The sequence below is a fragment of the Bison bison genome, unplaced genomic scaffold, assembly GCF_000754665.1.
Source record: "Bison bison bison isolate TAMUID 2011002044 unplaced genomic scaffold, Bison_UMD1.0 scf7180017864376, whole genome shotgun sequence".
Lineage (NCBI taxonomy): Eukaryota > Metazoa > Chordata > Mammalia > Artiodactyla > Bovidae > Bison > Bison bison.
The window spans coordinates 12,012,744-12,027,518 of NW_011494948.1; the positions used below are offsets into that span (position 1 = coordinate 12,012,744).

The window sequence follows — 14,775 nt, forward strand, 5'->3', positions numbered from 1 at the left end:
GCAGTGATTTTGGAGCCCCCAAAATAAAGTCAGCCACTGTTTCCACTGTTTCCCCATCTATTTGCCATGAAGTAATGGGACCAGATGCCATGATCTTAGTTTTCTGAATGTTGAGCTTTAAGCCAACTTTTTCACTCTCCTCTTTCACTTTCAACAAGAGGCTCCTCCAAAGGAGGGTAGGGAGCTTCCAATTCCTTTTCAAAGGAAAAGCAAACTTTTATGTTCTCTATAGTAAGGAATGCAGGCCCCCACCCCCAAGGGCATTGAGTCTGTTGTACTCAGTGAACTTTTATGAACTTTCTCAGATGGAAAATACACTGATCTCCAGAGGGCATTATATACCGTCTCTTGTCTTGGTTGTCTTCAGAAGACAGGCAGCTGTTCCTGGGTGTGGTCTGTGAGGGGCCCTGTTACTGCAAGTGCATTTCCTCTTTGTTCTTTAACGTTCAAGGGCTTCCTTATTACCTTGCAGGCCCAGCGCTTGGTGAGGTTGGGGAGGCCATGAGGGAACTCTCGGAGGTAAAGGACTCCTTGGACATGGAAGTGAAGCAGAACTTCATTGACCCCCTTCAGAATCTTCATGACAAAGATCTGAGGGAAATTCAGGTACCTGCTACTAGTTATTTGCAAACTGGATGTTGGAATTGTACAGATGCAGGTTCCCTTTTCCTTTAGGAAACATTTTTTTTAAAACTTACCATGCATGTTGTCAACACTGAGCATGTGAACTATAAAAAATCCAGCATGAAAAATCAAGATAAATGGTAAATATAGTACTTTTTGCCCCATTATTATGACTGTGCCACTCATGAGTATTACATTTAATTTCTCCATGTTCAGTTTTCAAGTTTTTCAAGCATTTTTCTCCAGAAGGATATTCTTTCCCTGACTATACAATTTTATTAATTATTCTATGTTTTCTGGGATGATTTCACCCTCTAAAATACCAGCTGTACCAGTTGTTGGCTTGTATATGTAGTTCTTCTTTTACTCTATAAACTTGTGTTTTCATAATGGTTGTTAGACTTGAGGAAATATACCCAACTATCCTTTCTAAAACATGTAGAACAGTTTGCTGCTGCTGCTGCTGCTAAGTCGCTTCAGTCATGTCCGACTCTGTGCAACCCCATAGACGGCAGCCCACCAGGCTCTCCTGTCCCTGAGATTCTCCAGGCAAGAACACTGGAGTGGGTTGCCATTTCCTTCTCCAATGCATGAAAGTGAAAACTGAAAGTGAAGTTGCTCAGTCGTGTCCGCCTCTTCGAGACCCCATGGACTGCAGCCTACCAGGCTCCTCCGTCCATGGGATTTTCCAGGCAAGAGTACTAGAGTGGGGTGCCATTGCCTTCTCTGGTAGAACAGTTTAGTTTTTCCAAATCAATAATGTTCAATTGGCTTTAACCTCTAACTAGGTGTGTAATGTTTGCTCATCCATTCTTTCAACAGATATCTGTTTAACTTGTCTGAAATTTGATTTTCAGATAAATGAAGTCTCTGCAATCTCTAGCTTAAATCTTCAACCCTGCCACACTGTTGCTAGGTGGCAGACTCACTCCAAACCTGTCTCTCTGATTCCAGTGCTCTGTTTTGCAGCTGACTGCAGGTTCAGACATTTTAAAAGGGCATTCCTTCCAAAGGGACAAGCACTTAGTTTGGATCAGGGCATGGGCTGGAGGCAGGGTGTGTGGTGGCAGGAAGGTCAAGGATATTCTTCCTCCCACCTTCTCATTTCTTCCCCACTCCCAACTTCATTTTCATTTTCTTCCCTCTCACTCCCTGAACACCCAGGGTCAAGAGAAATCTAGCACATTTCCCTCCACCCATTAATAGTGGGACACTACAGCTCGGAGAAGGCGATGGCACCCCACTGCAGTACTCTTGCCTGTAAAATCTCATGGACGGAGGAGCCTGGTAGGCTGCAGTCCATGGGGTCACTAAGAGTCGGACATGACTGAGTGACTTCACTTTCACTTTTCACTTTCATGCATTGGAGAAGGAAATGGCAACCCACTCCAGTGTTCTTGCCTGGAGAATCCCAGGGATGGGGGAGCCTGGTGGGCTGCTGTCTATGGGGTCACGCAGAGTTGGACATGACTGGAGCGACTTAGCAGCAGCAGCAGCAGCTCATAGGAAAAAAATACTTCGTGGCTTTTTGAAACTACTTTCCTAATTGGTTACTGGAGGTGTTGGGGCAAGGCTGGGCAGTCCCACACCTGGAATGTGTGTATCAGGGTGATGCAAAGAGGAATTATTGCACAGTGTTGGGGGTTAGGTCCTGATGAAGGTCTCTTTCAAGTTAGGTCTTAGGACTTAGTGTCATCATCTGTCAGATGGGAGACTTAAATTAATCCATGATTCTCCTAAAGCTGCATCAGTCTGCTAGGCTAAGTGCTGAGACCAAGTTGCCTGGGCCTCAGCCCTGGATATTCTAATTCAAGTGATCAAGAATCTGTAGTTTTAGTAAATATCTTAAGGTAATTCTAATAGACTGGATTACCTCAAAAATAAATCCCTTCCAGCACAAATGTTTTATGATATGAAAAAGAAAGAATACTTTTCTTTCTCACTTCATTTCAAGGAAACCATTTTTCCTCTGCCTTCCCACGAGATACCATTTCCTTGAAGATGGAGACTTGTGAGCCCCGTATGCCTGTGCTTTCTAAACCTTCCTAGCTTCCACCTCTAGTCATAGGGTGGAGAGGCATATATTCCACCTTAGCTTTGACCCAGCAGGGGCAGACAATAAAGGGCATCAGTATTTTCCACAATTTCTTTCTTGCTATTAATTATTTTTAAAGGTGTTTCCCAAACATAAATGTCTTAGCCTTTAGAAACATTTGCCCCCATTGATGTGTGTTTCTTTATTTCTCTGGTGATGTGATGTTTTAGAACTTAGCCTGTCTTATTTTGGAAGCCAATAGGCATGGTGGGGAAGTGATCTGTAAATAGTCCTTTTCCATAGGTCCCTTCAAAGCACATTTCTGCCCTTGATTTTTTCAGCATCATCTGAAGAAGTTGGAGGGAAGACGCCTGGACTTTGATTACAAGAAGAAACGACAAGGCAAGATTCCTGATGAAGAGTTACGTCAAGCTCTGGAGAAATTTGATGAGTCTAAGGAGATTGCTGAGTCAAGCATGTTCAATCTCTTAGAGATGGATGTGAGTGACTCTCCTGTGGTTTTTAATTTAACTTCACCTTTGAGGAACAGGATTAATATGTTAAAGGGTTATGAAATTTAAAATGTGAATCACTGATAGTACTATGTGGTGAAAGCTTCAGTAGTTATTTTTTTTAAATAATTTAAAATTATAAAGTAGACTGAGAAATTGTAAAGCTGTTCCTATATTCCTATAGTTTGCTGTGAGCTTCCCAGATGGTACTAGTGATAAAGAATCCACCTGTCAGTGCAGGAGGCACAAGACTCGGATTCAATCCCTGGGTCAGGAAGAGACCCTGCAGTAGATACAGAAACACATTCCGGTAATCTTACATAGAAAAATTCTAAGGACAGAGGAGCTGGCAGGCTCCAGTTCATGGGGTAGTAAAGAGTCAGATACAAATGAGCGCACGCGCGTGCACACACACACACACACACACGACAGCACAACAAAAAGTTTGATGTAACTAGATTTTTGTCTGCTAATAATCTTAAACTGTTATAAATAGTAGGGAGATAAAGAATGTTTCTGATGACCTGGGCTTCCCTGGGGGCTCAGATGGTAAAGAATCTGCCTACAATGCTGGAGACCTGGGTTCAGTCCCTGCGTTGGGAAGGTCTCCTGGAGAAGGGAATGGCTACCCACTCCAGTATTCTTGCCTGGAGAATCCCATGACAGAGGAGTCTGGCAGGCTACAGTCTATGGCATCACAAAGAGTCAGACACAACCAAATGACTTTCACTTTCTGATGACCTATATAAGTCCAATAGTTTAAGCAAATACTCTGTTGAAATGTGAAGTGTAAGGCAAATTGACTTCAGATTAAATAAGAAAATCAGTCAGTGTTGTCAGTAAGTATGTGTCCAATATACATTCAGTTCAGTTCAGTCACTCAGTCATGTCAAACTCTTTGCAACCCCATGGACCACAGCATATCAGGCTTCCCCATCCATCACCATCTCCCGGAGCTTGCTCAAACTCATGTCCATTAAGTCAGTGATGCCATCCAACCATCTCATCCTCTGTTGTCCCCTTCCCCTTCTGCCTTCAGTCTTTCCCAGGATCAGGGTGTTATTCCAGTGAATCAGTTCTTCACATCAGGTGGCCAAAGTATTGGAGATTCAGCTTCAACATCAGTCCTTCCAATGAATATTCAGGACTGATTTCCTTTAGGATGGACTGGTTGGATCTCCTTGCAGTCCAAGGGAATTTCAAGAGTCTTCTCCAACACCACAGTTCAAAAGCATTGATTCTTCGGTGCTCAGTTTTATGTATGGTTAAGATGGTCTATATTTTGAGGTAAAGTTAACCTTTTCTTTCCAAAGGTAATTACAATTAAGGTTGAAGATTGTTGCATAGATACTACATTTGGGACATAGGTGAGATAGTTTAAAAGTTGCCTTCACATTTCCAGAATGCTGAATTATTTTTCATGGCTTTAACAGTTGCTTTCTAACCACTCATGTCATAAGACCTATTAACCAGATTTTCTGTCCTTGCTCATCTTCACCTCTAGCCCCATCAGTTGCTCACCAGCTTCTGCCAAGGTATTTACAGAGCCTTTAGGTATTTACCGCCCACCCCCCCCTGACTGGTGACAGGGGAGGCATGTTGAACATATCCAGACTTCCAGACTCTCCAGAAACATTGCTAGTTTGTGATTATGTAAAACAACGTGTCCATCTACCTACCGAGGAGGAACACCATGAGGGAGAGGGTGACCTGAGTCACAGCATTCCTCCTCTTCACCAAGGACCCAGCCCAACTCCAAAACTCATGGGGTAGCATTGCCTCTATTCACTCAGAGGCAACTATTCAACTGGATCACAACACAACACACAACATGAAGAGTAACCCAGGATGCTCAGAAGGTTAGAGGAGGAGTGAGCTCAAGGTGCCACTCAACCCAAGCCTTTTACATTGCAGATGAGGGTCAGAGAGAACAAAAGGTTTTCTGTCAAACCACACTGCCTCCCATAGTGCCTCATATGAGAAATCAATATTTACATTTTTATTAACAGCACTGATATTGACTTAGCATGAGAAGTATAGAGAGCAAAGAATGTTCTTGTCAATGCATCTTTTGTCCTATAGAAAATCAATCAAAGAAGCCAAATCGTAATCAGAAGGTTATGGCTAAGCATGAGACTGTTTGATGAGAGCTTTGTGACCTCTGGGAGGATTCTGACTAATGTTTCTTCTCCTAGAACTAGAGTTTCCAAGCACAGGGATGCTTTCTTATCTTTAATCAATTTGTTACCTGCAAAACTATCAGTTAGCCTGGCTCACTGCACAGTCGTGGGCACCGCCGAGCACTGGGCTGTGTGTCGGGTAGCTGCGTCATTTGGACTGAGCAGTAGCAGATGATTAAGGACTGTAAACTGATAACTAAGACGTGGTTCCCCCATTGATCTGCAGATCGAGCAGGTGAGCCAGCTGTCTGCGCTCGTCCAAGCCCAGCTGGAGTACCATAAGCAGGCAGTCCAGATCCTGCAGCAGGTCACTGTCAGACTGGAGGAGAGGTATTGTACAGTTCCCTGCATTTCCCATTTCCATTTTCTTGCTATGAAATGGTATATAAAGAAGTGGAAATATTAGAATACATTAGAAGAAAAACTTTCTTCAGGATTCCTACTGACCCTACATAAGCAACTTGTGAATCATTTGTTTTGATTTTATATTGTCTTGGGCTCTGCTTTCCTTCATTTCCTTCACTTTCCTTCATTCCTTCCTAATGTTGTGTTTGGGCTTCCCTGGTGGCTCAGTGGTGAAGAATCTACCTGCCAATGTAGGAGATGTAGGTTCGATCTCTGGGTGGGGAAGATCCCCTGGAAAAGGAAATGGCAACCCACTCCAGTATTCTTGCCTGGGAAATCCTCTGGATAGAAGAGCCTGGTGAGCTACAGTCCATGGGGTCACAAAATAATTGGATACAACTTAGTAACTAAACAACAATCATCTTGTGTTTTATGAGCAATCAATATGTAGGTAATACTTTGTCTGCCACAGATGGGACCCCCAGGAGGCTACTAATGATAATGGATGTGATTTGCCGGCCAGCTATGCTATGGGTACTGAAGGCATATCACCATCAGTCATGTAACAGCCCTGTAAACCAAGTATTGTTAACCTCACCTAACAGACCGGCAAACCTGGGCTCAGGGTCATGCAGCAGTGCTGCAGGGGCTCCCGTGTAAGCATAACCTATTGGAAAGCCTGTGTCGTTTCACACTTTGAGTTTCTCTATGGTGATGAGGTCCATCAGAGGGAGCTGATTACTTACGCCTGTTCCGCCTTCTCAGATGGGCCCCATATCCTAGCTGGGGTGGTTTAATTATTAGAGCTGTGAGGCACAGCCTGCACAGCTGTGTCTGGTGGCCCTGTGCTGTGTAATATGTGTTATTTTATTTGAGCTGAATGTGTGCACATCAAAGGATTGCCTCAAGAGATTTTATTCTCAGCTTATGGCCAGATAAGGCTCTCAGAGCTGCTGATACGGCTATAAATGCACAAGGCCTCCTGCAGGTATAGGGCTGTGTTATGAGAAATTTCCTCAACCTGTTGCCATGTGGCCAGCCTTGTCCTCTCCTCAGTGTCTTCCTTGACTAGTGTTTGGACAGTGAACCCTTGCGGAAACACGTGTCATGCTCTGAAGCCTCTAGGAGGGTTGAAAACCATGCATTTCATCGTACTAAAGAAACATTATATATCTTTGTGACATCTGCTGAGCATGAAGGACACTTTTCTTTGTTCCCTCTGAACCATGTTCAGAGCCACTGTCATTCTATAATCGCCATACCCTAGAGAAGGGGACGACAGAGGATGAGATGGCTGGATGGCATCACCGACTCAATGGACGTGAGTCTGAGTGAACTCCGGGAGTTGGTGATGGACAGGGAGGCCTGGCGTGCTGCGATTCATGGGGTTGCAGAGAGTCGGACACGACTGAGCAACTGAACTGAACTGAACTGAACTGAGACTCCCCCCACACTTGCGGATTGGCTGTGCACTTTGCTTAGTGAGCATCTGGCGCTGTGGAAAACACTTCGGGGTGTGCAGAATACATTTGCTGCCTGTGCCTTTCCCACTTCCTCCCGTCTCCCTTGGATTCTTTCTCCTTCCTCTGTGCTGTACCCAGAGTATACAGTATTTCCTCCTCTTTTCCCTCCACATATTCTCAAGCTCAGCAGGGAATAACTGTCTTCTGGGAATAGCTATTCATCTAGAAATGACTGCTAACCATCTTTTACTTTTCTCCTCAAACCCTCTCTGACTTCTCCATGGACAGGTAGACTCCTCACCCCCAGCTCCACCTCTGTGTTCCTAGAACATTTTACGCAGATCTCCATAATAGTATTTACTACAGTTTACAGTAATCAGTTGTTTATGATCTGTCTTCCCACCAGACCATAAGCTTGAGGGTAAGACTAGTGACTGATTGGTCTTTGTGTTCCTGGCACCTAACACAGTGCATCCTTGCAAAGTGAGCTCTTAGTAAACGAGGAGGCAAGTGAGAGGAAGAATGAAGACAGTGAGGGTAGAGCCATATAGGGTGTGACTACAGTGTAAAACATGGAGAAAGACACAGAAAAGAAAACTAAGGATCCTTTCTCATATTCCACAATGGTAGATTGGTGGGTAACCTAAGTATTTTCTGGATTTTATGACTTTTCTTTTTGTGTCTTAATTGTCTGCATCCCCTTTTTCTTTTTAATATAGAATAAGACAAGCTTCATCCCAGCCAAGAAGGGAGTATCAGCCTAAACCTCGAATGAGCCTGGAGTTTTCAACGGGGGACAGCACTCAGCCCAATGGGGGCCTCTCCCACACAGGCACCCCCAAACCTGCAGGTAAGGAGCTGAGGGCTGCAGAACCCACTCCACAGGCCTTGGGCACCCCCAGTTGACATGCTTCCAGAAATTCTAGGAGTGGTCCAGTCTGGCTACATGAGGAATACACAGTAATATATTTCTTACAGAATGGTGGTGTCAGAAACTTAATGGAGTTCCTTCTTGTATCATTGACTCTCCCTTCCTCTCCTTTACTCTCTCTCCTCTATTAAACTTTCTTTGTAAGTCCCTTTTTCTCTCACTGTCCACCATCAGCCCACACTTACTTGCTGCAGCAAACACATTTGATTTTGACCTTTGTGGTCTTAAAGTCACCTTAATATGTCAGTTTCATTGTAGGGATGTCATGAGTTTTTTCCCGCCTGTTTTTCTGCTTCTATGAATCTTGCCTGCATAAAGGTGAATGCCCCTGGACAGTATGTGCCCACATACACTCACTTATAACCCACAGACAGCAGCTCCAGGAAACTGTTGGATTTCTGGAGTCAAAGAAACACATGGGTGAATATATTTGCAGATGAATATATTCTGAGTCTCAATAGCTGCTTGACTTTCCTCCTCTCCCTACCCTCCAGCCAGTTCACTGTGCTGTAGTAACAGGTTGGTACAATAAAAATGAAAACTAATTTTCTATCAAGGATATTGGTGTATACCCAGTAGTATCCTTTTAGCTGACACCACTGCTGTCCACCCGCTACAGGCAGATCGGGTAAAAGCCTGTGCTTGCGATATATTCAGCCTTAGTAATCTAATCTGCTTGGTTGAAGAAGAGAAACTGTCTGATACTAGATGTGGACTGTAAGGATGTGCAGCTTTCTTCCGTGTTTCCTGTATCCCCAGTGCTCAATGTTCGATGGGAGGAAACATAGGTGTCCTCAGGAGACTACAAAGGAAAGAAGTGAGGTGTGTGATGACGGTGGGGGCTCTCTGCCCCTTGTGCTGAGCTCTGCTGCTCAGAGCACTCCGTGTGTGGATAACAGCAGTGGTTTTTAGAAGTTAACCAGTTACAAGGACTAGTCATGTAAGTTATAGGTAACCTGTTCTCTGGTGCTCAGAAACCAATCATATATTCCACTTTTCTCTCAGAGACTCATTAACTTGCTTTCTCTAAATTAAAATAAATAAATAAATAAATAAATGTTATTGTTCCCCTTCAAAGCCGTCTAGGTGGCATGGATCTGCATGCACTTGTCTGAGTTTATTAGTATATGTGTATGCCTACTCTGTCAGTGGAGAAGGCAATGGCACCCCACTCCAGTGTTCTTGCCTGGAGAATCCCAGGGACAGGAGAGCCTGGTGGGCTGCCGTCTATGGGGTCTCACAGAGTCAGAGACGACTGAAGCGACTTAGCAGCAGCAGCAGCGACTCTGTCAGTATGCTTACTGATTTAACATAGATCTCTTTTAAGATATGGGCCCATCCATCATTATTTAAATCAAGGTAAATATACTATTTTTCTATGCCATAGCTCTGATGGACACACATCATAGTCATATATGCGGTATATTAATGCACAGGTATAATTATATCACTTTTATATAATCTCATTTAATAGCCACAGAAATAAGTTCTAACTGTTCATTCCAATTTTAGACAAAGAAACTGAGACTGAAGTGCCTTACGCAAGGTCACAGAGAGTAAGAACTTGAACACAATGTTTTATATTGTCCTGTTTTTCACTATATTACAGCAACTTCCGGAGACTGAGGTCTTTATTTTTAAAAAGTGTGAACTGCACTGTTATTCTGATGCTGCAAAACATTGTCCGTGTAATGAACTGTACTATTTCATATAGGCAGAGATCTTAAAGTGCTAGTGTGGAAAGAATTTTGGCCATGCTCCATGATGAACCTAAATCTCACTGTGCTGTACTGTGCTAAGTCACTTGAGTTGAGTCTGACTCTTTGCAACCCTGTGGACCGTAGCTCACTAGGCTCCTCTGTTCACGGGACTTCCCAGGCAAAAATACTGGAGTGGGTTGCCATGCCCTCCTCCAGGGGACCTTTCTGACCCAAAGATCGAACCCTCGTCTCTTACGTCTCCTGCATTGGCAGGTGGGTTCTTTACCACTAGTGCCACTGGGGAAGTCCAAATCTCACTAAGACTCCTTAAGTCATTGAATCTCCCACCTCTGCACATTGTTAGGAAGGCCAGCCTTGATGAACTGTCTTGTATGTACCAAAAGAATAGATGTGACCAATTTTTAATACTGGAAAAAGAAACAGGAATTCAGCAACTCCCAGAAATGTGAGAAAACTTCTGAAGACTGGTAGAGAGCAAGGTGCCATGCAGCAGACACTGGGGACCAGAGCCAAGAGGAGGCTTCAGCAGGAAGAGGAGTGCAGGAGGAGCCCAGGGGGACAGCAAGCCAGGCAGGAGTCGCGTGTGCTAAATTCCCCTTGTCTCTCTGTGTTCTTCTCTCCTACTCTCACTCCCAGGTGCCCCAATGGATCAGCCCTGCTGCCGAGCTCTGTACGACTTTGAACCTGAAAATGAAGGGGAGTTGGGTTTTAAAGAGGGTGATATCATCACACTCACTAACCAGATTGATGAGAACTGGTATGAGGGGATGCTCCACGGCCAGTCAGGCTTCTTCCCCATCAATTATGTGGAGATTCTGGTTGCTCTGCCCCACTAGGATGTCAGCGCTGGCTGCTCACCTCTTCTTGACCCAGATAGTTAGGTTTAACCACTGCTTTGGTAATGCTGCTTACAAAACATCCCAAGTGCAGGCTGCAGTGGTCCAAGTCGTCAAGCCCCACTGAGTACGTTTGGTTGACTTGTGTGATCCCACAAGAGTCATGGTGATGGATGATATCTTCTTAGCCTGGTGGGCATGGCATGTGCTTTACAATACCATTTGAGACCAGCCAGTAGTCACAGAACTGCTGTTTACACAGTTCTCAGGAGGCTGTGGCCTCTGAGAATTTGACCATGAGCCACATCACATATCCACCATCCTACTGAAGATATTATCTATCACCGGCGGGCCGTCTCAAGGTCTCAGGTTCTCCGTTTAAGTAGAAGAGAAAGTTCTTGTTTTCACATCAGCCCCTCCCAAACGTGTGAGTCACAGAACTGTCCAAGAAAGCCTCCCTCACCAGCAAATTATCTTCTTGTCTGAATGAGTGAATCCCTGAACGCTCTCATAGAAAGTGTTGAGTGTGGGTTCAAAGCCTTCTCTGAAAACTCTCCTTTGTTCCTCTGCTTATGCCCATTTCTGATGTTCAGCTGGTTTTCTTCCCTCCCTGCTGTTAAAGCCAGAGGGTGATTCCCATTTTATCTCTAAGTAAGATGGTCATCATGTTGTGGGAGGAGCTGAAGAGGTTCTCTACTATGAGGAATTGGAAAGGACCTGGTCTCCAAGCTTTCCTTTCTTGCTGTACAGAAACCAGATATGTATACAGGGCATTTCTGAAGGTACACGGAAGGGGGCACAGATGTCTTCACTTCAGTTCTGTTTCTGAATTACATGTTTCATGAATCCATTTGATACAGAAACACAAGAAGAAGAGCACTCGAAACCATTTGCCCACTAGTCCGTAGACCAAGAAACAGTACCTATCTTCCCATTCCACGTTCTCCTTGTGTTCTTTGAACATTGTTTGTGCATATTCTGCCCTCAATGAGGACCAAATAAAGACAATTTTTGTGCTTAGCAGTTTAAGATGTGTGGCTGCATATGCAAGACTCTTTCGCAGTTCAGTAATGACATTTCTTTCTGTCCCTTCTATCTCCTCTTCATTTTGTGTGTACAGTGCTATGCGTATGCTTATGAGTTGTTGTTGTTGTTTGTATCAGTCATTAAATCTTGTTAGGTATCCAGAGTTCTATTTATCTAGCTGTACAGATTCTTTCAGAGGTTTAATGTGCTGCTTCGGATGTGCCACCTGCGGTTGTGGATCGTGTGGAGTGAAAGGCAAATCTTACTGCTTAATGTATAAAGTCTTCCCACGGGAAGCGTTGCTGTTTCCAATAAATATTGCTGAAGACAGAACCAAAGGCTCCGCTGCTTTATTTTGTGTTAGTTCTCTGGGTCCAGCGGTGGGTGGACTAGTCTTCATTGCCTTCTGATACAGCCAAAGCAGACCCGCCTCCAACCTCAGACCTACTTCTCTGTAAGCAGGACGAGTTCCATTATCAAGAAGGAGTTAGCCTGGACACTGGCAACTTCTTGGTAACCCGGGGAAGGTGGAGATTTGAGAAAAAAGGATAAGAAAGTGGGAAGGAAAAGACTTCTATAAAAGTTAAATGAGATAGCATCATGTTGATATCATGAGAAGAATATAATGTTCAGAGGAGCAAATAAAAGATAGCATTTCCATGAGTCTTTTGTTTTCTTTCATGCTTGAAGAAAAAGGAATCGACTTGGAAATACAGATTGGCCAAAAGCCAGCATTCTTTTCTCTTGGCGTGTCTACTGGGGGTGTGGGGTTGGAGGAGGGGAGCAGTGCATACAGAATATGTATTTCCTGAGCTCCTGAGAAAATAAACATGTTCTTTGTGTACTGGGTGTCCTTGTATTCTTCCATGCTGAGGGCGATAATCCAAAAGTTCTAATATAAAGCGAGTAGTTTTAATCTAACTCCTAAAGATTTACAGAAGACATACTAACTACACATATATATTATATATAAATTTCTCTAACGGGAATATTTTTTCTACCTGTGAGTTATAGTATTATAGATCAATTCTTCAAACCAGTTTAAAGAAGAAATTACCAATGACTTTATTGTGAATGGAGAAAATCCAGAAGAATCAGAAGTAAACTATTAGAGTGAATAAGTAAATTTAATAGGATTACTGGATGTATAATCAATATCCAAAAAATTTAATATACCAGTAACAATTAGAAAAAAGTAATTAAAATATACATCATTTACAAAGGCATAAAAATTCAAGTCCATAGATATAAATCTAATAAGAATTATGTAAGAACTCTACGTAGAAAGTTATGAAACATGTTTGAGAAAAAAATAAAGAAGACCCTAAATGAGTGAAGAGAGATTTATGGATTGGAAAACTCAACATTGTAAATATGTTATTTCTACTCAGATTGACTTATAGGTTTAGTGAAATTTCAATCAAAATCTCAGGAATTTTTTTGTGTGTATTTGAAAATTGACAAGCATATCATAAAAGTTATGTGAAAATGCAAGTGGATATTTCTTCCTAAAGATGAACAAAAAAGATGGAGGGCTTTTTCTCGATATAAAACATGAAGTTACAGTAATTAAGAAAGTTTGATGTTGATACAGTGACAGGACAATAGATGATCCATACGGAAGAGCAAGTCCAGAGAGAAGCCTATATATATTCAAGCAATATTTGAACCAATAAAGCTTTCTGTTGTCTTCAATGCTACACATACCAATGTGACTGTACCTGTGTAATAGTAACAGATAGTAATAGTTCTGTAACATCAAAGGGAAACTAACAGCAAGACCCAGCACCACATAGAGTAATTTCATAATGTGTTAATGTCAAATGAAACTAAAACCACAGCTTCCAGGGAGAACTCAATGTTTAAGGGAGTCTTTTGGAGATCATTAATAATAAACTTACCAGATTTGGAACTATCTGAATTCCTTATTTTTACTGAAGAATAATAAATTCCTTTTTATAAAACTTTACATACAGAAACAGCTGGCAGCTTTGTGGATCACCAATGAGAAGTTGAATCTACCCCTATACGTGTCTTTTCCTAAGTCTAATCATAGAATGAATTGTCAGAGGTGGAAAGAGAAGCAGGACTAAACTAAACTGAACCAATATGACAAACTATGAGGCAGTTGTCTCATTAGTTTTTGTTTTTGTAATATGTCTGATAAGTGTTAAAGAGAAAACTTCCTGGGAAACTATTTTTCCTTAGTTTTTCTTTGCTAAAAAAAAAAAAAAAAGTGAACAATAAGAATGGCATGACTGAGAATTGAAGTTTCCCTTACACTGTTTATAGTATATAACATACACCCTGGAATTTGCCAACACTTATTCTGTATCCATTTAGCAATGGTTTAGGATATTAAGATTATCCCAAGGCTCTTTTCAAGACAGCTTCTAGAGTTCTAAATCAAACCATGTGGGCACTTTTTAAGACTCATTTCAAGACCATCTTATTAACCAGATTAAGAACTGAATTGCTGATTATCAGAGAAATGAAAATCAGTGCTCCAATGAGGGATCACCTCACACCAATCAGAATGGCCATCATCAAAATGTCTCCAGACACTAATGCTGGAGAGAGTGTGGAGAAAAGGAAACACTCCTAAGTTGCTGGGTGGGAAAGTAAATTAGTTGAGACATTATGGAGAAAAATATGGAGATTCCTCAAAGGCTAAAGAGTTAGAATATGATCCTGAAGTCCCAATCCTAGGCATATATGCTGAGAAGATGAATACTAATTGGAAAAGACACATACACCCCAACGTTCATCAGTCAGTCAGTCATTTCAGTCGCTCAGTCATGTCTGACTGTTTGTGACTCCATGGACCGCCTCATACCAGGCTTCCCTGTCCATCACCAACTCCTGGAGCTTGCTCAAACTCATGTCGATCGAGTCAGTGATGGCATCCAAACATCTCATCCTCTGTCATCCCCTTCTCCTCCTACTTTCAGTCTTTCTCAGCATCAGGGTCTTTTCTAATGAGTCAGTTCTTTGTATCAGGAGGCCAAAGTGTTGGAGCTTCAGTTTCCGCATCAGTCCTTCCAATGAATATTCAGGACTGTTTTCCTTAAGGATTGACTAGTTTGATCTCCTCACAGTCCA

The 14,775-nt window shown here is 42.6% G+C and overlaps 1 protein-coding gene across 1 annotated transcript in view; it reads left to right on the forward strand.

Moving 5' to 3' along the window:
- SH3GL2 (SH3-domain GRB2-like 2) overlaps positions 1–12,011 on the forward strand; it is a 146,559-nt gene extending 134,548 nt beyond the window's left edge. Inside the window, exons 5-9 of the mRNA XM_010857054.1 lie at positions 473–606; positions 3,001–3,159; positions 5,578–5,681; positions 7,879–8,009; positions 10,448–12,011. Of these exons, the coding sequence (XP_010855356.1) occupies positions 473–606; positions 3,001–3,159; positions 5,578–5,681; positions 7,879–8,009; positions 10,448–10,647 (728 nt within the window). The 3' untranslated portion in view covers positions 10,648–12,011. The remainder of the gene's footprint in view (positions 1–472; positions 607–3,000; positions 3,160–5,577; positions 5,682–7,878; positions 8,010–10,447) is intronic.
- The last annotated feature ends 2,764 nt before the right edge of the window (positions 12,012–14,775 follow it).